General features: G+C 36.6%; 3 protein-coding genes across 5 annotated transcripts; 1 reads left to right on the top strand and 2 right to left on the bottom strand.

Annotated features, from left to right (window-relative positions):
• The first annotated feature begins 7 nt into the window (after positions 1-7).
• LOC125200052 (SNF7 family protein) lies at positions 8-2,419 on the top strand. The gene is made up of 6 exons (XM_048097847.2): positions 8-434; positions 779-964; positions 1,053-1,183; positions 1,314-1,482; positions 1,685-1,814; positions 2,028-2,419. Exons 1-6 carry the CDS (start codon positions 12-14, stop codon positions 2,273-2,275), a joined length of 1,287 nt encoding a protein of 428 aa, XP_047953804.1. The 5' UTR covers positions 8-11; the 3' UTR covers positions 2,276-2,419.
• Positions 2,420-2,481: 62 nt separating this feature from the next.
• Positions 2,482-5,961, bottom strand: RAD52-2 (cobalt ion-binding protein). 2 transcript variants are annotated; one of them, XM_048119166.2, is made up of 5 exons: positions 5,806-5,961; positions 5,088-5,429; positions 4,975-5,012; positions 4,209-4,300; positions 2,482-2,790 (listed from the first exon to the last, which is right to left on the bottom strand). In XM_048119166.2, exons 2-5 carry the CDS (start codon positions 5,408-5,410, stop codon positions 2,653-2,655), a joined length of 591 nt encoding a protein of 196 aa, XP_047975123.1. In that variant the 5' UTR covers positions 5,411-5,429; positions 5,806-5,961; the 3' UTR covers positions 2,482-2,652. The 2 variants fall into 2 exon arrangements, with proteins under 2 accessions (XP_047975123.1, XP_047953805.1); XM_048097848.1 differs by having other exon boundaries at positions 5,683-5,890.
• Positions 5,962-16,121: 10,160 nt separating this feature from the next.
• On the bottom strand, positions 16,122-19,303 carry IAA30 (indole-3-acetic acid inducible 30). Of its 2 annotated transcripts, none has more exons than XM_048126371.2 (5): positions 19,017-19,303; positions 17,135-17,394; positions 16,652-16,760; positions 16,517-16,578; positions 16,122-16,442 (listed from the first exon to the last, which is right to left on the bottom strand). In XM_048126371.2, exons 1-5 carry the CDS (start codon positions 19,232-19,234, stop codon positions 16,393-16,395), a joined length of 699 nt encoding a protein of 232 aa, XP_047982328.1. In that variant the 5' UTR covers positions 19,235-19,303; the 3' UTR covers positions 16,122-16,392. The 2 variants fall into 2 exon arrangements, with proteins under 2 accessions (XP_047982328.1, XP_047982329.1); XM_048126372.2 differs by having other exon boundaries at positions 17,135-17,391; positions 19,017-19,298.
• Between the last annotated feature and the right edge of the window lie 4,138 nt (positions 19,304-23,441).

Genomic DNA, 23,441 nt, shown 5'->3' with positions numbered 1-23,441 from the left:
TATTAGTAGTAATGGAGGAGGAAGAGGAAGCGGCGGCGTTTGTGAGGGAAGAGGTGGAGGACTGGGACGACGAGGTGAAGAGTCGAGCGCGATTCAAAGCGCTGAGCGGGCAGAGGTCGGATTGGGAGGCGCGCTATTGTTTTTGGAGGGATTTAATCGTGAAGACAGCTCGACACCTCCGCATCTTAGTCATCCGCCCTTCCCGCCTCTCCGGCCTCTGGTTCCGCCGCCGCCCCGACGGCCTCTCCCCTTTGTGCCTTGATCAAGTGCTCCTTGAAATGCACCGCGCCGGAGACTTGCTGCTTCCTCGCGCTTCTTCCTCCTCTTCTCGCCTCCCTCACATTTTCCGCAGGGCGCTCGATTTTCTGCCCCTCGGCGATCGCCGCCCTCTCGCTCTCACCGCCGACTGCTACATTCTCGCACCGCTCTTGGAGGTAACCGTTTTCTTATTTTTTATTCTTGGGTTAGTTGCCCTAATTTTTGCCCCAATTCACAATTTTGTGGAATTTCGCTTGCGTTGGCCAATAACTCAAAATTTTGAATGAAGAGTCGATTGAAACTATATCCTTTTGTTAATGCCGGAATTTGAATCTCTCTACCACATACTGTTACAAAACTTTCGTTGAGAGCTTTCCAGTGGCAGTGTGGCACCTTTAGACTTCCCATTGGCGTTTCATGTGTTTTTGACAGTGGGTTAAAAACTGAAATTTGGTTTTAGTTTGTTTGTGCATTTACAGAAAATTAACCCTTCTTTCTAAGTCTCTTTAGTTAAATATAGGAACGATCTGTAGAGGTCATTACCAAATTGTCGGAAAACTGTTGGACTAGTACGTGTGTTGTCACCATGGACAAGTTTGGGGAAGTTTGTGTGGGCTCTGAGGAGGAACGGCTTGCCATTTTGGATTACTTGGTGACACGTGGAAGAGCTACACGCCTTGTCATCAACAAACCTCAAGCTATAGAGGTTGCTGCTACTCTGATGCATAATACTAACATTCTGGAATTGGAAACGATGGGGTTTGACTTGTTTCTTTTCCATTCTGTTGATGCAGGGTGTCAAATTGTGTATTGCTCCTGGGGCAGCTTCTGCTGCCTCAACTACGGATTACAGTTTACTACACTTAACTTGGACTGCCGAGAAGCTGGGGAAGCAGCTTCATTTAATTGACCAACGATATCAAAAGTAAACATCCCGAGATTAATAGATTTGTGGTTTCATTAGGTCAATTTCTCAAGAAGAAACAAGTTATTGTTGTTTCTTCTTCTTTTTGGTTGATATTTTAAATCTGATTACTGAATTGAGCTCTGTGCAGAAGTAGGGAGTCTGCTATAGCATCTCTTAGAGAAGCAAACAAGAAACTTGCCCTGAGACATACAAAAGAAATGAAGCTGGCATCTCAAAGTAGAGAGAGGTGCTCGGCACTGTTGGACCAGGTGGAGAAAGTTCTCCAGGCTATTTCGGATGCTGAGTCCTCCAAAAAGGTTGATTTTGCATGCTAATCTTATTTCAGTGTTCATTCTCTTTGGCTTGTTAAATGTGTACAAAGTTGGGGATGTCTTTGTATTGGTGCTTGATATGGTCCATAGCTACTGAAGCCTGTTCAAGTACAGCCGGATATTTTATTCTGGTAAACATAATTCGATGCTACGTTTCATCAGTCTTAATCAATATGTTCTCATACAGGTGGCGGAGGCCTTGCAGAGCAGCAAACGTGCTATGCAGGAAAACCAAATTAACATTGAAGAAGTTGCACAGTGCCTGCTGGAACTTGATGAGAACATTGATGCACTGAAACGACTTGATAATGCTCTAGGTAAGCATTCGCTATCAGATCTCTAGTGCTGAGCATGTTAACTAATCATGTTTCTGAATTCTATTGGGCTATGAATCCTATGATTACATACTATGGTCATTGTATATATGCCTAACACGATTATCTTGTCTGCAACTCATCGCTTAACAAAATCCCAAATTACTCTGTGAACATATGTATATATGTGCCTAACATGTGACCATGAATTTGTAGAAGCAACTACAACATATGGTGAGATAGATGATGAAGACATTGAAGAAGAATTTAAGACGCTGCAGCTGGAGCTAAACAGCACAAAGGCAGTTGCAGCAGAGGCAGAGATATCAGAAGAAACTGAAACGGATGCTTTGAGCAATGCGTTGTTGAATCTTCGTCTCAAGAGTGAGGGAGCCAAGAAGGTGGAGGCAGAATGTTGCACAGATGAAAACATGTCAAATGAGAGAGGCCTTGAAGCGGCTTGAATTTATGTAAACGGATAGGATAGGTAATCCAAGTGTTGGATTTGATGTAAATGGGTTGATACGAAATGCGAATGAGTTCAGTAGTCTTGTAAAAACGTACATTTAAGTCAGATCTACTCTTTCTAAACGTACATTTTTAGGAAACGGCGAGAGTATTAGTAAACCGTCTGATATGTAATTCATCCAGCTCCAACGGCATACAAGAATGCTAGAAAAATTCTGGTCTATATTAAACAATATTGCGAATGAAATTTAATGTTGGTAGCATTCAGATGCTATAAGATCAAATTTCAATAATCTAAAATACAAGTGTTACAACATACATAAATCGAGAAAGGATGATAAACAACCGTGGGACATGATGAAAACAACCTCTTCTACTCTTCGTGGTAAAGGTACAAGCCAAGACCAAATCGCGAACATGCTCTGCAAAAAGCTATCTGCTCTGCTGCAGCAACAGGATCTACGATCTCACCATTGCCAGGCGACACTGTCCCAGTTGACTCACGATGTGCCTGCATTTCAAAATTTTAGCCCTTGTATTTTTCCTATTTTCCTTCCATAATAAACAGAAACATTTATGGCCTAGCTTCCAATGCATGAAATATTAAGACCATATATTGCATATGAATCAACTTTGAAGTAAAATGTAGATGAAAAAGGACCTCCTATTCCAACAGCTTAATAAACCTTGCATAATGAGCATTTCTTGTTAGCCCAAGCCAGAAAAATCTAGTGTTCAATAATTTGTTGTTCGAAGTGAGTGTGTTGAAGCAAATGAAATTTATAGGAAAATGATCCTGGCCATCCAATCCATGTACAATAATTTTGTATGCACTTTTCTAGCATTTTAGTAGTTCATAAACTTTATATAAATTTCATCTACCAGATAAAACACCATACATATTTATCCATAGATTTTCAGATTTTTAAAACAGCCAGATGACAACAAGCTTGTACATTTTATTGTTTAATAAATATCTTGTAGGTTGATCCCTAAAATGTCATATTCATGAACCCTCATATGACTTTATCACAACAGTCATAATTGTGCAATTAAAACCTAAAATTTGAAGTGATTGTTTTATCTAAATATGTAATCTTTATGGATTTTATTTAGCCATTATTATCTCTTCATTCCTCTATCTCTGAAGTCCTTTCCTCTAGAAATTAAGACTTCCATTATTTTTTTAGGAAAATCATGATTGATCATGTAAGTTTACATCACCTATTCAACATGATTAAACATGTTAGTATCTAACATGCTCATGCAAACCTTATATACTAATGGAATTTAATGGAATTTGTTAGAATAATTAATTAAAGGTCAACACTCTATCAACTTTTTTCACAGAAAATATGGCTATACATTCCCTTAACCTATAACTCGGTTTCAGTGGGAGGAATAAGGCGGCGAACTGAATATATATTGTGGAACTATTACAATGAAAAAAATCCTTATGTAATCTCAATCTGGTTGATGTCAATGAATCCCTAGGCTAAGAAGAAATGGGGAAATTCTTCTAACATGTTTAGTCAATATTTACATACAAAGCAAACAGATAAAAAATATTAAATCCCTATTAAAACAATGAAAATCATATCATTCATTCACAAAGTATTTTTAAACTACTGTGGCTGCAACCGCTGCATACAACAAAACCAAATATACGACCAATGACAGATGGTAGCCCGATTGCAAGTTCATTTTAGGGGAGGGAATCACGAGAGTTGTGAACATTAGATGCTAAAACATCATTTGCAAGGTCTCCACTAAAATAAACCTTGATGACAATATTATAATCAATCCAATTTGCAAGCAAAAAATATGCTTTATTAGGTCAGTCACTTCATATATTCCGCAAATTGGATGAGATGCAGAATGCGTTATCAGGTATGAGGTAATATTTAGGTAATATGGAAAGGAACACACCTCGCCATCTGAGCCCCGTACAGTCACCCGATAAACCACAGTCACACTTCCATTCTCAGAAAAGATAACATCACGGATTTCTCCACACCAACCTACATAAAATGGTTAGTATTTTAGAAGATCCAATCACATCATTGGTATTAATCTTGACTAACATTTAGCCCTACAATTTCTGACTAGCATAATACAGTACACTATTATGATATAATAACCATCAATGACATGCTTCACAATATCAATCATTCTTATTCAGAGAGGAGCTGTAATACAAAAGATCCTATCAGTCAGGTTCCACATGTTTTTTCCCATTTTGAGATAACAAGCTTATGAAATTTAAGGACTAAAAAGGAGAGGTTATGTATATAGTACTTCAAGACAACACAACGAAATCTTTTTCTTGAGTGAGTAAAAAGAATAAATATGGAAACCATGCAAAGGGACGCCATGAACTTGCTTTGAGGACGCAAATAGACAATGTCGCACCTAAGGGTTCGACTGAACAATTATGCAAGATCCTGATATTTTCTATGAACCTATAGTTTGACGTTCATCGATAATCAGAGTGATACAGTATGTACAAGTGCAATCGATAACCGAATTGAAGTGGACTTAAAAAAATAGAAACCTAATTACTAACGAGTTCTTTTGATATTGTGAGATAACTGTCGTTACAGGGCATGCCACAAAATCATTAGCGCGAAGTTGCTTCAAGTGCTGCTTTTACATTTTAAGCCCAAGAAGATAAATGAGATGGAACTGATGTTACCTGGGGCATAAAAGCTCAGCATACGATTGGCATGGTACCTGTGAATCAGTAATTAGTACCCCAATAGACAAGTAGTAATAAAATAAAAATACACAAAGGTCCAGAGCAATCACCATGGGATAAATGTGGAATGATTATCATTGGTCTTAATAATATTATCAGAAACCTTCTTATTGAGGTCACGGAGAATCTCAGCGAGGGGGCGAGTGATGCAGGAAGACTTGTCTAAAGGAACCACATAATTCGAATTGGGGGCAGCAGATTTCTTGCTACTACTACTATTGTCTCCTCCAGAGAGAGCTGAAATCCTGAGATTCATTGCCTTGTTGGGAACACTGAAGCTGATTTTGGTCTGTGTCTGCCATGGTAATCGATGGCGCATCACAGGAAAACCGGCTTCTACTGCTGGCCTGATTTTAGGGCATTGGACAGCCATTCCAACAAACCACAGCTACCTGAATACCATGTCTTAGGTTGCTATAAACAACTTCAAAAGCTAAATTGGTGCTATCATAAAGCATTGAAATCCAATTAATAATTAGGTCACCTGAATCCTAACCCTATTCCTCATCAAATTATGTACACAAATAAGCTGGATTTGAAGTAAAATGGATGCACGGCATTCAGAATCAGAAATTGAACAACTCGGAGATCATATAAAGTAAGAATAATCATTTGCACGGGTTAGGACTAAGAAAAAACTTAAACCTTGAGTAGAAAAGTTGAGTTTTTGCTTGTGCACGATGAGGATTTGAAATTGGAGTGCGCGTAAAGCGATCAAATGCGGCGAAGGATTTAGAAGATCCGATTGAAATTGAGGGAGAAGAATACCTGATCGGGTGAAAAAGAAGGAGAATGAATGGGCAGAAATTGCAGAGAAGAGATGTGTGAGGAAAGAGCTTCAGTTGAGGTTGCTGGAAGAATAGTCATATTTCCGATTTTTAGATTTTTTTTTTAATTATCGTTGTTGACATCGATACACGTATTAATCTAAATTAGAATGAACTAGTACTAATGTTTAGTCCTTGTGTGTGGATTCTTTCAATACATAGCATCAAACACTAGTAGTATTATTTTAGTGTTATACTAGTGTTTTTAATAGTTTCTTAAAAATAAATAAATTTTCAGACTTATTACACTACAATCTTTTATGTTGGTAATAAAAAGCTATTTAGGTTGTGGATTACAGTTTTACTTTTGGAAGAAACTAATTATCACCTATTATAATGACTTACTCATGACGTGTCTACAATACAATAAAGGAGACCCCAACTCCTTTGCTTTTAGAGATAAATGCACAACATTAATGAATATGAAAAACCCACAGTGACAAGTTTTTTCATTATGTAAATTTAATCCCGCCGAGGGAATATGTTTGTAGGCGAGATAATTGTCTTTTCACCACAGCCGCATCTCTTTTCTGAAGACGATCGAGTCTTTCCGTTTTTTTTCCATTCTCAAGTCCCTGAACTTATGAAGTCTCATTTCTGTAGTGGACCAATTTGTTAACATCCCGCCGAGCCATTTTTTATTAACACAATGACACCGGGCTTTTATTGCAGCCCATGCTACTAAATCAGCTGCTTTCTTTTTGGTACCAACAATCAAGAACTGTTTTCCCCTACTTGCTGCATCAAAAACCAAATCGCATGCTTCAGATAAAAAACAAGCAGTTTTAGTAAGATTTGTAATATGAATACCTTTACGCTTTGCAGAGATATAAGGTGTCATTTTAGGATTCTATTTCCTAGTACCATGGCCAAAATGAACTCCCGCCTCCAGCATCTCTTCCAAGTTAATATTCCAATATCTTCTTGTCATTTCTCCCCACCCCCGCCCCCTTTTAAAAAAAAAGAGATGATAAACCACGAACTGAAATAAATAATTGTTCTGATGGAACCTTCTCTTCCACCGTAGATTGGCCGTAGATAGACGAATAAGCCATTAGTCTTTTCTATTGCCTTGCTATTCAAATGACTGTACCAAATACATATACAGATAGTCAAAAAGATGAATCGAGTTTTAGGAATCATTAAATCCTATAAATGATTGTTCTGGTCTATCATGAAAATTCTTTGAAAACAAATAATCAAATAATTTTCTGTGGTGAAACAAAATATCTCTCATTTCCCCCTCGAATAGATTGTTTTTTTTGTTTCCATTTCCAAAGGGCTCCTGTTGTGTTGTTTTGAAGAGGGCACCAATCATTTCAGCCCTGTACCAACAGGTATCATACCCCACAAAACAACGTTCTCTTTCAGGTCTTTCAACCAATCGATTCGACCCCGGAGAGCCGCTTTTGCTAAAACTCGAGCAGTTTCATGAAAACTTGCTTCAGATATAAAACTTTCAGTATTGAGAGACGCTCTTGTTATGCCCAATAAGAGGGCTCGGTAACAAACCGCTTCTTCCAACGCGCGCCCCATCCGTTCCGCCCGTAACAATCCAATCAGTTATCCCGGTGTAAAAACATTAGACATTCCTTCCTCGGAAACTGAAGGGTCGGGTTTTTGCACGTGTGTCGTGTGCACGTGTCCTTCCTTTCAACAAGATTTATAATTTTCCCACTAATGCAACAAATATTACTAAGTATAAGCGGCAAGAGCGGGGTCGAACCACAGAGACTATGGACCTACTCGAGATCGATTCCATGACACAAGCGGAAAAGGGGTCGGCTGCTGCCACGCAATTTTTGTGGGTCGAGAACTTAAACTACTGGGTCTGAGAGATAAGCGAAACTTTACTCTTCCTATTGGGTCTAATAGATCAGGAGAACTTTACTCTACCTACTGGACCTAAGAAACAAAAGCGTACGGAACATACATGACTCAGAGAAAGTGAGATATTTTAAAGTTCTAAGACAGCTGGGGTAAACTTAACTAGACAGACTTTCCTAATTTGGACAGACAAGCATAAAGTGAAAAAGCAAGACAAGTTCCTTAAACTACCAGGGTCTGGAAAAGCATGCAGAAAAGTAAAAGAGACAAAGTAGATCGTACTGACAGGTCTAGCAGATATGCAGAAAAAGTAAAGTACATGCAGAAAAGTACTGACATAAAGCAGATATGGTTCTAACTACCACCAACTTCATCTTCTTCGGGAACCAAACGAGAATAGCAGAGAAAACAGGGTATTAAACACCATGAAAACAGAGCAACCTTAAATCTAAACTTTAAAACAAGACTTAGAACGAGAAATTTAAGCCTAAACTAACAGATCTACGCTACTGGACCTAAAGGATGCAGAAACAGAAAGTAAATACCCATGATCATGCATAACGTAAACATCAAGCACCAAATATACGAAACTTCAACTCCAAAACACCGCAATTCAACAAATCCAAACATCTTCATATGCAAATTCCCAACCTCCAACAACAAACACAGATCTCAGCTCCAAACATCCAACAACAAACAAAAACTAGAGCTAAAAACTAGAGATGAACATAAACTCAGAGATATTCAACCAAAAGCAAACATAAACTTCCATAATAACTTGAAATAGGTCTGAATCCAGTAGATCAAAGCAAGAAACTAGAGTTGCGAAACTTAAAACCAACAAGGTACTAAACGAAAGCAAATAAAATTGTTTCTTCGCCTCCACGAGGCGGTGTTACACAACAAAATAACAACGATGACGATGAGAACCACGGTGGCCAGAATCCTCCTTGTCCAAGTGCGCAGCAGTCGAAATGAGAAACTTGAAGTGTGGAACTAAAGCATGGAACGAAAGCTAGAGCTAAGAAAGTGCAGAAGTGGCTGTTGACGGACTCTTCTCGTTCTTCAAGGTTGAGCTCTTTATATATGTGAGGCTCTGATCCCTATGGTATCCCTCCGGTGATTTTACGCCCTTGCCCTTGAGTAAGACTCTTTAAGATAATTTGCTCTCGCTCCATTCTGCTCCTGTCGCCAACTTTTGATTCTCCCAGGTCTGAACGACGACTTCTGACTTTTGCTTCAATTTCATCTCTTTAGCATCTGCCAGGTCAGGTAACAACAACTCCTGGGTCCGACAGATTTACTACGCACCTGAACTCAATAACGCACATTAGCGCCCCAAATGCACAGAATTTTAACCCTAAACCGATGCATAAAACGAGCCTTATCAAACTGCTCACACTTAAACCATACTTGCCCTCAAGTATGAAGACAAGAAAAAGGAATAAGGCACGCTTCAATGCATGGTTTCCCCTTAACCGACTCTACTAGAGAAAAGAAAAAGACTCAAACTACTAGACCTAGACGCTAAGGACTTAGACAAAGAAAACAGATAAAAACACATAAACATATAATTTGCACAAACTGGTTCATTTTCTAGCAGCCATCCCCACAAGATTAAGGTCAATTCAAGAACCTACAGTCTCCGAATCTTCCCCTTCCCTTCTTCTATCTAATCGGTTTGTCAGTTTGTCAAGATAGCCCTTAACTTCACTAACTGTTGGATTCGCTCGATCATTCATTCCTCACCAGGGATGTTAGGATCGTTCGCTCTTTATATGCCATACCACTGATGCCTCGAGTCAGATAGTTCCCCTGTCTTAGCTCTTATTATAATTTTCTCCTTCCCTCCTGGACTTCGTCCAGCTTATACCTCCCTGGACTTCGTCCAGCTTGTAACTCCAATTTTATTTTTTATTTTTTTTTTATTTTTTTTTTTTTTTTTATATCTGGACCTTGTTCCAGTTTATTCCTCCCTTTTTAGACCCTGGACTTCGTCCAGCTTATACCTCCAGTACCCTTCCCCTAGGCCCGAGAGGTTACTTCTATCACCAAAAATTTTCTCCTTCTAAATTCTTTCCCTAGGCATCAAGTGGCAGACCTCTCATTTTGTGTTAGTATGAAGTGTTTAAGGCTTATAACTCACTTTTATGGAGGGCTTCACAACTAGATCAATCGAGGCATATTCTATCGTCCTTACTTCATCCAAACCAATTTTGATTTATTAAGGAAAAGGGCATCAAAGTTGACATGCATTCTCTCTTCAATTACTCTCACTAAGGGGCATTTGCTTTCTATTTACCAGTTATGCCCAAACACAAAATTTCCTACTAAACGACACACTACTAGCTACTAGACCTAGCAAACAGACGCACATGCTTGACACTGACTTGCACTAACTCCCTCCCCCCTCCCACTTCACCATGCTTGTCCCCAAGCAATTCCAGTGAAGTGGAAAACAGGGCTAAGTTAGTGCGACAATCACAGACTCACAAAACATATATTTACAAAAACAAACTTCTCACACTTAGACCGAGCATCGGGCTAAGTGGGAGAAGATAAACAAACTAACAGATACCAAAGCATGTCGTATTAACATAAACTTCTCACACTTAGACCAATGATTGGGCTAAGTGGGAGAAGCACACAAAACACATATACACAGACGCGACAAGCATGCTTAAAACAGAGAAAACATGCAAACATAGATACTTGACAAAAGAAAAGAAAACCAAAAACTGAAATGTAAAATTACTTGGTCACTGGGGGGTGGGGTCACTTCTTCTCATGGCTCCTTTTGGAGTCAGCCTTCCTGTGCGTGCTGGTGGTGCTTGCCTAACTACTGGGCAGAATCCTCTGTTTCCCATGTTTCTGCATTGCCATTCTGCTGGGTCAGGTAGTCGCCTTCCTTATTTCTTAAATTGGGAGCTTCATCATTGGAATTCCTTGTCGGCCCCTTGTACTCTTTGCCTGACCTACGAAACTAAAACTTGAAATTCTTAAGCAAACTGGTCAAGTGGATGTAAGATCCAAAAGAATTTTTTTCATTTATAAACCTCTTCCCCAGATTTACTTAGAATTTTGAAAATCTTTTTGGGATTAAATTTTTTTTCTTTGTTTGGATTTTAATAAGGAAATTTCAGAAAAACATATTCACACTATGTACAACTTTTGCTCAAGTATTCTTGGGAGTATACTGGTTCAGTACAAAAATTTTCAAATTCCTTCCTATCTACCTGACCCAGTAGATTCCCGAAGAGTACTTAGCAAACTGACCAGTTAGGCAATAATAGGGTGCATGCGTAGTGGAATCGCAGTGGATTCCACTACGCATAGCTCCGAATTATCCCTAAAAACTCTTTTTTTTATATTAATTTTTTTTTTTTTAAGAACATAAAATATTTTTGAAATTTTCTAATTTTTAAAATGTTTTTGGATTTTCTTAGAAAAGTATTCACAAGAATCAAAACTCGGCTAAAAGTATTTACAAAATGAGCTTCTAAAGTATCCAAGGACTATATAAATGCAACCAATAAACATAAAATGGAAAGAATGAGGAAACTCCCTGGCCCCATAGGCATTCTTTCAGCCACATGTAACTGGAGAGCTTTCCTTCTTCACTTCAGCCTTGGTTTTTTTTTTTTTTTTTTTAACCTTGGAAACACCTTGGATAAGAAGTCATTTGAAGGGTCGGGTTTTTGCACATGTGTCGTGTGCACGTGTCCCTCCTTTCAACAAGATTTATAATTTTCCCACTAATGCAACAAATATTACTAAGTATAAGCGGCAAGAGCGGGGTCGAACCACAGATACTATGGACCTACTCGAGATCGATTCCATGACACAAGCGAAAAAGGGGTCGGCTGCTGCCACGCAATTTTTGTGGGTCGAGAACTTAAACTACTGGGTCTGAGAGATAAGCGAAACTTTACTCTTCCTATTGGGTCTAATAGATCAGGAGAACTTTACTCTACCTACTGGACCTAAGAAACAAAAGCGTACGGAACATACATGAATCAGAGAAAGTGAGATATTTTAAAGTTCTAAGACAGCTGGGGTAAACTTAACTAGACAGACTTTCCTAATTTGGACAGACAAGCATAAAGTGAAAAAGCAAGACAAGTTCCTTAAACTACCAGGGTCTGGAAAAGCATGCAGAAAAGTAAAAGAGACAAAGTAGATCGTACTGACAGGTCTAGCAGATATGCAGAAAAAGTAAAGTACATGGAGAAAAGTACTGACATAAAGCAGATCTGGTTCTAACTACCACCAACTTCATCTTCTTCGGGAACCAAACGAGAATAGCAGAGAAAACAGGGTATTAAACACCATGAAAACAGAGCAACCTTAAATCTAAACTTTAAAACAAGACTTAGAACGAGAAATTTAAGCCTAAACTAACAGATCTACGCTACTGGACCTAAAGGATGCAGAAACAGAAAGTAAATACCCATGATCATGCATAACGTAAACATCAAGCACCAAATATACGAAACTTCAACTCCAAAACACCGCAATTCAACAAATCCAAACATCTTCATACGCAAATTCCCAACCTCCAACAACAAACACAGATCTCAGCTCCAAACATCCAACAACAAACAAAAACTAGAGCTAAAAACTAGAGATGAACATAAACTCAGAGATATTCAACCAAAAGCAAACATAAACTTCCATAATAACTTGAAATAGGTCTGAATCCAGTAGATCAAAGCAAGAAACTAGAGTTGCGAAACTTAAAACCAACAAGGTACTAAACGAAAGCAAATAAAATTGTTTCTTCGCCTCCACGAGGCGGTGTTACACTGCAAAATAACAACGATGACGATGAGAACCACGGTGGCCAGAATCCTCCTTGTCCAAGTGCGCAGCAGTCGAAATGAGAAACTTGAAGTGTGGAACTAAAGCATGGAACGAAAGCTAGAGCTAAGAAAGTGCAGAAGTGGCTGTTGACGGACTCTTCTCGTTCTTCAAGGTTGAGCTCTTTATATATGTGAGGCTCTGATCCCTAGGGTATCCCTCCGGTGATTTTATGCCCTTGCCCTTGAGTAAGACTCTTTAAGATAATTTGCTCTCGCTCCATTCTGCTCCTGTCGCCAACTTTTGATTCTCACAGGTCTGAACGACGACTTCTGACTTTTGCTTCAATTTCATCTCTTTTGCATCTGCCAGGTCAGGTAACAACAACTCCTGGGTCCGACAGATTTACTACACACCTGAACTCAATAACGCACATTAGCGCCCCAAATGCACAGAATTTTAACCCTAAACCGATGCATGAAACGAGCCTTATCAGAAACCAAGACCTTTGATGTTATTTGACGTACAATAATTTCTATATGTCTATTATGAATCCGCACTCCTTGGAATCGATAAACCTTTTGTATCTTATTAACCAAAGAGATACGACTTTGCAATATAGTTAGTTCCAAGAATTCTTGTTATACGTTCGTTCCAACCCTCAACCCTCTTTTCTAGATTCATCGATATTGAATCAACCGAATGCACTTCTAACACCTGTTCTACTTTTGGGAGCCCTTAGGTTATATCACCAGATCTCGATTTTTCATATATAAATGTAGTTAAAGTATCTCCTTGGTACAGGATTTCCCCATAATGGCCATGAATAGTTGCTCCTGGAGTAGCCAAATAAGGCTTAGTTGATCGTATTACTAACATGGTCGCCATGCTTGGCACAGTCCGGTCGGATAAGACGCCCATGATTCAATGAGTGAAAACCGACTGGACACTTGTTTTACCCGGCCGACTACATAGAGCACCAGCGTGAGTCTATAAAACTCCACCCGAATAAGTGGCTCGCGACAATTAAATACTTTTCCACCAAATCACACTTACTGCATTTGGATCTTACCTCGTAGTATCAATACTCAATGCAACTTCATATTAAATCATATTTTAACATTGTATGAACCCTAAGAATTCATTTGCGTCTCTTTTTCTCCCTTATAAGAATTATCAATAAATTTAAATTTAATTGTGGTTGCATTCATTGGTTTAATATTTTTGGGTTTAGGGTTTAGAGCATCCGCAGCGGGCTCTTGTTCGTCCGTGCTAGCGGCATAGACCGCCGCTGTCCGCCGCTGCGAGCTGTCCATCCGTGCCAGTGGCACGGCGCTGCTCTTAAATAAGAGCACGTCCGTGCCGCTAAGCAGCCTTACGTGGCATCTCCTGATTGGCCAACGGCATAGCCGTTGGAAAATTTGATTTTTTCTTTTTAAAAAAAAATAAATAAATCAAAATTATTTAAAAATATGTTTTTAAATTAAAAAAATATTTTCCCACTTTCCAATAAATTATATCTGTTATCTACACACTTTTAATTTATTTTTCAATTTTTTTTCCTCAAAATTCACATTTTCATCTATAAATACTCCAACTTCAACACAAAAAATTTCCACTACACTACACAATTCTCATCTATTCTATCATCTAAATTCTCTCATCTATTTTCTCATCAATTCTCTCATCTTTTTTCATCTATTCTCTCATCTAAATTCCCACCACACTACACAATGTCCAGATCCGGCGATCACCCCTCCGGCTCCCGCGGTTGGAACCACGATTGGTCCGGCTCCGAGCCATTCCCTAGTCCGGAAATGCAATTTCCGGCCCCTCCTCAGACCCAAGGTTCTCAAGTTCCGGGTGGCTACCGGCCTTACCCGGTGGACGACCAAGATGCCCCCGATGGGCGATACAGGTGGGCGCCCGAACCCGGATAGGGAGGGAACGGCAGCTCTGCTCCTACTCCTACTTCTACTCCTACTCGTGGTACTCGCACCTCGTACACTCCGGATGAGATGATGCAGATGTTCAAAGCCTACTTGGCAGTCTCCGAAGATCCGGACGTTGGCACAAACCAAAGCGGGGAAACGTTTTGGTGGCGCATCACTCGTCTGTACAATGAAAATCGACCAGGGGGAACCATCTATCGCAATGATAGTATGGTGCGCAATTGCATCTACAGAGCCAACGATTGAATTGGTAAGTTCCAGGGGTATTACCTCCAGGAAGAGCTGTCGGCGGGGAGCGGCAAGAGCGAGCTCGACATCATCAGTGCCGCCTTGGCGACCTACCAATTCTTGAACTTGAAACCGTTCAAGTACCTCAGCTTATGACAGGAAGCGTGCAATCATGATAAGTATAGGGGTGGCATAGTAGCATCCTCCTCCAGCTCCTCCAGCAAACGGTCGAGGTCGATAGCCCTATCCGACCAACCGCCGTGGCGCCCCGACTCCATCCGCCCCCGCTCCCGCTCCCACTCCCTTTGTGCCACCTCAATCTCCGACCAACTCGTTGTGGACCCTCTTGGGTCAACTCAATGCGGCCGATAGGTCTAGCATGACTCCCGACAAACTTGCAACACATGTGGCAATGATATAGGGTCTCCGAAGAACATTGGAGATAGATGACTAGTCTTCCACGGGGGTATTTTTTAGTCTTTAATAATGTAATTTTTAATTTGTAGGATTTTAATTATGTATTTTTTTATTTTCTAGGATTTTAATTATGTATTTTTATTTTTTAGGATTTTAATTATGTAATTTTTATTTTTAATGTATTTTTATATTGTAGAAATGTTTTTAGTAATTGAAGTATTTAAATTGAATAATAGAATGGTGGGACCCTTGAGCTTGTCCTTGCAGAAGAGCATGTATGTGGGTGTTGTGCTCTTACCTAAGGACATGGAGTAAAAGTGGGTCCGAGCCCACCTCCGTGCTCTTAAATAAGAGCACGGATGAGGATGATCTTAGATATATAGAGCCAATATGGTAAATTGCTTGGTTAAATAATGACCCAATCCAATAACGCCTAACTCGAACTAACTTGTAAAGAAAACTATCAACCCTAATACAAGCTCTACATGTTACCTTCAAACTCAAATACGCCACAATACAATTTAGATTGACATGACACGATAATACCACGATAATTACACAAATCTGATGTACACTATTAAAACTAGATTTAGACTAAACATGATTTACATGGACCTTATTTTTTTCAAAAAGAAAATAAAAATAATTGTAATAATAATAATAATAATATGTTTAATAGGGTACCAAAACCTCACCCAACCCGACTTGAAAGTATCGGATTCTAACAGATCGATTCGATAAGGATCCAAACCCAATCGAGTTTAATCAAAATTTATTAACTCGTGCGTGTTTGTGTTGGATTTTATGTCGCGTTAAAAATGGTCATTCCTCCTAGGTGAAAGTAGTTATTGAGTAGCCTTCAATTTCATATAAAGAGGAGCAAATGTCCCAAGTGAAATTTCTAATTCACAACACTTCCTCCTGCATATTCTTTCTCTTTTATCATTTTATATCGTCAATTTCTTTGTTGATTAAGCTTAGGAAGTACTAGATATGTTTTGGGGAAGCCTTGCATATAAAAAAGATGAAGTGATGAATGAAATCAAGTAGGCATTCTCATATATACATAAATTATGAGAACAAAGTATCCAGTAAAAGGTATGTGACAACAAGAGCTTCACAAATTCTACAAGATATATAGAAGTACATAAAAAAACAAAAGGTGAGGACGCGGTCTATAAATGCAGCCCCTCAAATCAAGAAAAATTATAGGATTATAAAATAAATAAAATGAAAAAAAAGACAGAAACATGATGTGTAGCTCTCTTTTTTCTGAGTTTGCAACTTTGAGAGATGAAGCAGTTCTATATTAGTTTGCTCTTTTGCTTCTCATTCCTTTCTTGGGACTTTGGAGCTGTAGACATATCATTTTAGTACTATAGTTTAGGAATGAATTGAAATATAATTTATTTAAGGCGATGTACGTACCGAGTCCATTGGCTTCGGACGTTCGCATGATTCTGAGTCGTTTAACAGTGTTGAGAAACATCCTGGACGATGAAGAAAAACCACATGTTAGCCATATGAAGAAAAAGTTGTTATCGTATCCATAGTTTTACGTACCCCCATGGAACGTCGCCCACTAGCATCCAATCGCCTTCTTTGTCCTCGTACGTTAGCACAAACTCGGATGATCCATCCAAGAGCTTCACTGTGTGTTCTTTTCCTCCACCTGATTGACATAAATGGTATAGTGAGTGATTTAGTCACACTACATCAAAAAAATTGGATAAGGACACTTTTTAATGCTATTAAGGACGTTAATTTGTTTGTCTAATTATATGCACCAACGTTTCATAAAGTGTCCTTATTGTTATTGTCCCAACTAAAATTAGGGGACACAAATAGAAACGCCCTAAAAAAGCAAAAAGATTAAGATAAATATTCGCCTTCAACTTAAGGACGCTTTCTTTTGCGTCCTAAATTATGGTTATTTTTAAAAAATTTCAAACACTAGTAATTGCGTCTCAATTTTTGTGTCCTTAAAAGATAGGTTTTTTTGTAGTGTCATGTCGAATTCTCGATGATATGAAGATAGAAACGTACGGCTATGGGGGCTCGGACTGAAGAACATCTCCTCCAAGGTCTTGGCCAAGGTTTGGTAGGTCTTGTGAGCATTCAAATCAAGCTTCCTCCCAATTGGCAAGCCATCCATGTTCACCTTCACAAATCCAAGATGGCCTCCGTGGTTCATCTTCTTCTTCGAGCTCTCGTCGTCTTCGCCCGCAACATTTGAAGCCTTGGCTTGATTCAACAAGCTGTTCATCCTGTAAGACCTTATGGGAGGCCATCCTACTACCTGCCTGCTTCAACCAATGAATCAATCTCTATTACTCATATATTCAATTATTACAAATCAGCCAACTTCAAACAGAGTTTATTGGAAAGATGTAAAGATTCAGAACATAATTATGTTCAAGCCAAGGGCAAATAGAGTTTATTGGAAAGATGTAAAGATTCAGAACATAATTATGTTCAAGCCAAGGGTTAAAGGGATATTGAAACAAGTGCCCCACAACATTTTTTTTGGTGAAATGAATGATGCAAAAGCAAATTAGAGAAGACATAATAATATGAAAATGGATAAAAAGAAGATAAAGTAAATCAAGACATAATGCCAAATTATTATGAGATGGATTAAGACAAACTAAGAGGCATCATGGGCTTTAAGAATAAGAAAAAGAAAGTGGATGGTCTTTTATGTTGTCGTTCGTTCGAAAGATTTATGATATCTTTATAATACTCCCTTTCGTCCCCTGTTTAAAGAACCTTTTTGACTCGACACAAATTTTAATAAATTATTTGACTTTATAAAGAAAAGTAAATGGAGAAAGTTGAATGTGAGACTCATTTTTCGTACTCCCCCGTCTACGACTAAATGTCACATATCTAACCAACACGGATTTTAAGAAATTGTTTCACTTTATAAAGTAAAGTGGGTAGAAAAAGTTATTGAATGTGAGACCTACTTTTATATATTGGTTTTATAATAAAATATGAGTGGAATGAGTTAGTGGAATGCATGGTCATTAAAGTGAAATAAGACATTTATTGACGGACAGACGAAAAGAAAAAATAAGACATTTAATGATGGATGAGGAGAGTATTAGTTTTATAATGGGTTGTGAGTGTAAAATTTAAGTAGAATATAAGGTCCGCATACTAAAAGTGGAAAAAAATGATTCTATATATCATGGATAACCCAAAATAATGGAGAGAGAGTATATATATATGTAGAGAATGAATAATTACCATTTAAATCACAACTTTTCATTTGTGTCCCGAAACTTTTAAAACTGTAATATAAATAAAATTTCAAAATTTTCACAATTTTCCACTATGGTCAAAATCAAATATAATGTGACAACAAACCTATAATGTTTTGAAAATAAAAAATGAATGCATTCTATTTTTAGTTTTGATTAAAACCAAACCGATTCATCTAATATAACGTGTTTTTGTGCCACATAATTTGTGACCATTATGAGAAAATTACAAAAAAAAATAAAAAAATTATGATTTTATATTATAGCTTTAAAAAATTATAGGATTAATCAGACGTCAACAATACAATTGACAATTATCTCCACATATAAATGTTTTTCTATATATTTGTCAGTTTCACAGTAGAAAGGCCTCTATGATTTGCATAATATTGCAAAATGTTATCTATAGTAAATATTAAGGAAATTACTGCGTGTTATGTGTGGTGAGTGATCTTGAGGTTGACCTATATGTACAATAGTATTTTATTTTCATTTAGATATCAGTATTGATGAAGTGTACACCATTTTGCAGAAAGTAGTAACTAGTATAGTAATATGTTTATACTGTAAACAAAAACGTAGCTACTGCAAAAACTAAAATAAACTAAATACTGTAGTTAATTAAATAATTAAACAAGGATTAACATGATGTAGCTAGTTACCTGACAGCAGCAGAATCAGAAGAAGCAGCAGATTTTTGAGCTCTTTCCCTTTTAGTGCCACATGCAAATCCATTTGGAAAATCCTTAGCAGTTAATATCCTTCCACTTCCACCATATGCACCACCTTTCTCACCACTAGCATTTCCAAGACTGAGGCCTAACCCCAGCTCAAGTTCTTCATCACCTATGTACTCTTTCTCCACTGCTGCATTCTCCATCACAATTTTATTACTAATATGCAGAGAGAATAAGAAAGAAAGAAAGCAATAGAAAGAGAGAGAGATTGGGAGTTGGAAGGGATAATGTAATGGCGGAGACGGTGGAGATAGTCATTATGGTGGGACCAATTTGTCTGCCACTAATTTCTCTCATCCACTTTTTCATCTTTCCATTTACTACTTCTAATATCTAATCTAGGGTTTTCGGTATTTGTCCTTCATTTCAATAACTTAATGGACAAATCGAGAAATACTCTAATTATTTATTCTATATATACTTTTAAAGCTGGTATTTGTTCAGGCTTATAAAAACAAATTCTTCCTCTATGTTACTAGAGTCATTCATTATTTTGGAAACTTACAAATTAATTGAGCTAATTCTGTTTTTGACAATAGGCAACCATCTCTTTTATTTATTTTTCTCTTAATTTCTTACTTTATTCACCATCCATTTAACACACTATTCTTAATTTTTGTGCAAAAAAAAATACCTTAATTAACAAGAAACAGAGAAAGTACATTTCAGATGATGTGTTTTTTAATGCACAATAACTGATTAAATAAGAAAAGGATAGAAGAAAAAAAGTAATTGAAGTATTATTAATGAAGAAGGGGCACACCTATTAAAAAGAAAGAAGTTACCAAAAATAAAAAGATGTTATTTTTATGAACGGGCCAATATGGAAAGAGTCTCAATTTTTATAGAAAGGGTGAATATAATAAATCATGAAGTTTTTTAGAATTTTGCAAGTATCTCATACGGCATTAGATTTCACAATTATACCACCATCATATATAGGTAAACCAAACGACGTTGTTATGTGCCACTGTTGTTTTGCCGATTTAGATAAATCTAGTTGCCACATCATCGCGAATTTCATCAATAAAACGATGTATAGGATTTAGGGATGTCAATCAGGCCAACCCTATTTGGGTTGCGGGTCAATCAGGTGCAGGCTAATCGGGTTGTGATTTTTTCAGGTTATAAAAGTTCAACCCTAACCCTAAAAGCTCGGGTTTCGGGCTAGCCCAACGGTTCATCGGGTTGCTACTGATAAAATTAACTTGCGATCAATCTAATAAATAATGGTGAAAATTAGTTATACTTATTAAATGTAAAAGATTTAATTATGATAAATTTGAGATATATGCTTAAACTCAAACATAAACATGATCAAATACTGATATTTGAGATTTATGCAAAATAAAACATAAACATCAAGAAATTTTAAAGCATGTTTCAGAAATTTAAATATATTTTTAGTGAATTTGAAGTTTTTAATTTATTTATCTATTATTATGTAATAAAAAGTTAATATGTAATTTATATATTTTGGCATGTTTGGTAGTGGTGATAACTCAACTAGGGATGAAATTTTATGAACAATTATGAGTTATCACCCCCACACCAATGAAGTGTCGAATTAGAGTCAAACAAATATAATGATAGAAATTTTATCGGGTTTTCGGGCCAGCCATTGGATTTTCGGGTCTGGTCCTAACGGGTTGCGGGTTAATTGTGTGCAGGCTAATCGGGCTGTAATTTTATCGAACTAGAAATTTTCAGTCCTAATCCTATAAATTTGGCGTGCTATTCGATCCGGCCCACGTAGGCTACATTGACATCCCTAATAGGATTGTTAAAAAATTAGTGGTATGAAACTTATTGATTACATTATTCTAATTTTGGAAAGATAAGATAGATCAGAATTTAACCGTTCTTCATTATTTATTTAACAAATTTTCTTTTCCGAAAACTACTTACCTTAGCTTTGCATCAATAAAAGTGTTAATTCGTCAGTACCTATGCTCCTGTCGTAGTATTTAATAATTATCACTTCTAACAGTCATACATGAAATCATCATCCCATATATGTAGGTTCTTTAGGTAAATATGACTTAGTAAATAATAGCTCAACTTATTAAATTATTTATATATACAGTACTCCTTCTGTACCACTAGAAATGAAACGTTTTTCTTTTTGGGTTGTCCCATTAAAAATGAAACGTTTCTTAAAATAGAAATAACTTTATCTCTACTTTTACCTCTCTTCTTTAACTTACAAAATAACACTACATAAAATCCTGTGCCGAAAAACAAATGTTTCATATTTATTGAAACGAAGGGAGTATTTGATAGTGAAAGTCCTTCACCATGAAGAATTAGTTAATTTTCTTATGGGGAAATAATTCAAGGGAATCTTTTCTATTTTATAAGAGTTGATTTACAATATAAAATCTTAAAATACAAATAATAAAGAATGAAATGTAGAGAAAAACACATCATAAGTCACACGATCAATTTAGTAGAACAGTTACTAAAAACTATCCAACAACTTATGTACCATATTATTTCGTCTCAGAAAAATATATGGATATTTCCATTTATGAAAAATTATTCCAACTCAATACCCTTATCATCTTAGGGGAGTGTTATATTGCTAACTCAATGATTAATTGCTAACTACAACTCAATAATAGCCATTAGATATTCAAACTAAAGGCCTAGATCATTAACAACAAAATGTCAATACGATCAACAAAAAACGTCAATAAGGCTATAGGATTAATTCCAATAAAAATCAATAGGAGTATTAATGTCAAGTTAGTTATAACTAACTTTTAAAAGAAATCTCAAAACTTTAAATTCATATAACATATATCAAATTAAAGATAATTTTATAAGGATTCCAACGATATACTACATGCATATGTTCCGACGTCAAAATTTATAAAAAAAAATCTAGAATTTTCGTATTTTTCGACACAGGCTAATGTCAATACAGCTAAGATAATATGTCAATATAAAGCATATACAATGTCAATCCTAAATTTGTGTTGACATTCTCAAAGCATTGTGTTGATATTTTTGAAACACTATATTGACATTTTCATCCAAAACCCTAATTTTGTGTTTTTTTTTTTAATTTTTTTCGATTTAATTAATAAAAACTAAAATTACACGTGTCAAATTGTAGACCACACATTTTTTAAAATCATGTGGCCTTAAATTAGTTGTAGTTAGCAATTAAATGATGAGTTAGCAATTGATCACTCCCCTATCATCTTATGTATCAATTTATTTACAACTTAGAACACTCTGTAGTCTGTTTACCATTACAACTCATGAAATGTGATCAAATGAAAATTCTAAATATTGTACAAACTCAAAACTATGATCTGGACCATTGAAAAATGTCAACAGATCACAAAAAAACATCAATAGGAAAATGTCAACAGAATTTCAACGGTAGTCAATGATTGATGTGTGTTGATATTGTGTTGATACTGTGTTGACATTAAAATCTTGAAATTTTACACTGTGTTGATATTGTGTTGATACTGTGTTGACATTAAAATCTTGAAATTTTACACTGTGTTGATATTGTATTGAAACTGTGTTGAAGCTGTGTTGAGAAGTTTTGAATTTGTACAATATATAAGTTTGCATTTTATCACTACCCACTCATTAAACACAAATAATAATATGGATAATACAATTCACTAAAATTCACTAATATTACTTTATTTACCTTTCTTCTCTTATTTCATTTCTTACATTAATTTACTAATTGTGTATTAATTCTTATGCTTATATTTTTAATGAAAGAAATGAAATATATAGAATACAAGAAAATATTAAATACTAGTAAAAGTATACAAATATACATGAAATTCATCAGCTAGTAAAAGTAGAAAAGAAAAAGGTTGAAAAGTTCATTGAGAGAAGAGTGGCATTAATTAAGTATTGAAAGCAAACAGGAGTTAATTAGTTTTAACATTTCCGACAAGAACGTCTTTAGATTTTCATGCTTGTGCTAAACTTTTTGTTGATGGCTTGATGCACTCATGAAAAGGACAAGAATGAATCTTTCTCGAGGCCTACAAATATATGCATCCGTTATTTAAGTGTGTAGTTTAGTGGCCAAAATTATTACTATTATTATTTTCATATATGAATTAAATTGTTGGAGACACACACGACAGCCAAGACCCCTCCACTCCACTGACTACTTTTTCAATTCAGAATTCTTGTTTTACAACTCATAAAAGTAACAACTATGATGATAAAGTAAGTGATTTCATCATGTGTGCTCCCTCTAAACAAGTAAGTATATAGTATATTTAATTATTTTGGTCATATATATTAGGCCGCATTACCCTAAAATTACTCCTTAGATATGGAGTATATTCATCTGGATCATTA

This window comes from Salvia hispanica, chromosome 1 (assembly GCF_029641045.1).
Source record: "Salvia hispanica isolate PSC_SH4W2 chromosome 1, Shi_PSC_v1, whole genome shotgun sequence".
In the NCBI taxonomy this organism is placed as follows: domain Eukaryota; kingdom Viridiplantae; phylum Streptophyta; class Magnoliopsida; order Lamiales; family Lamiaceae; genus Salvia; species Salvia hispanica.
The sequence above is the reverse complement of the archived record's forward strand: the minus strand, read 5'-3'. Positions and strand labels throughout refer to the sequence as shown.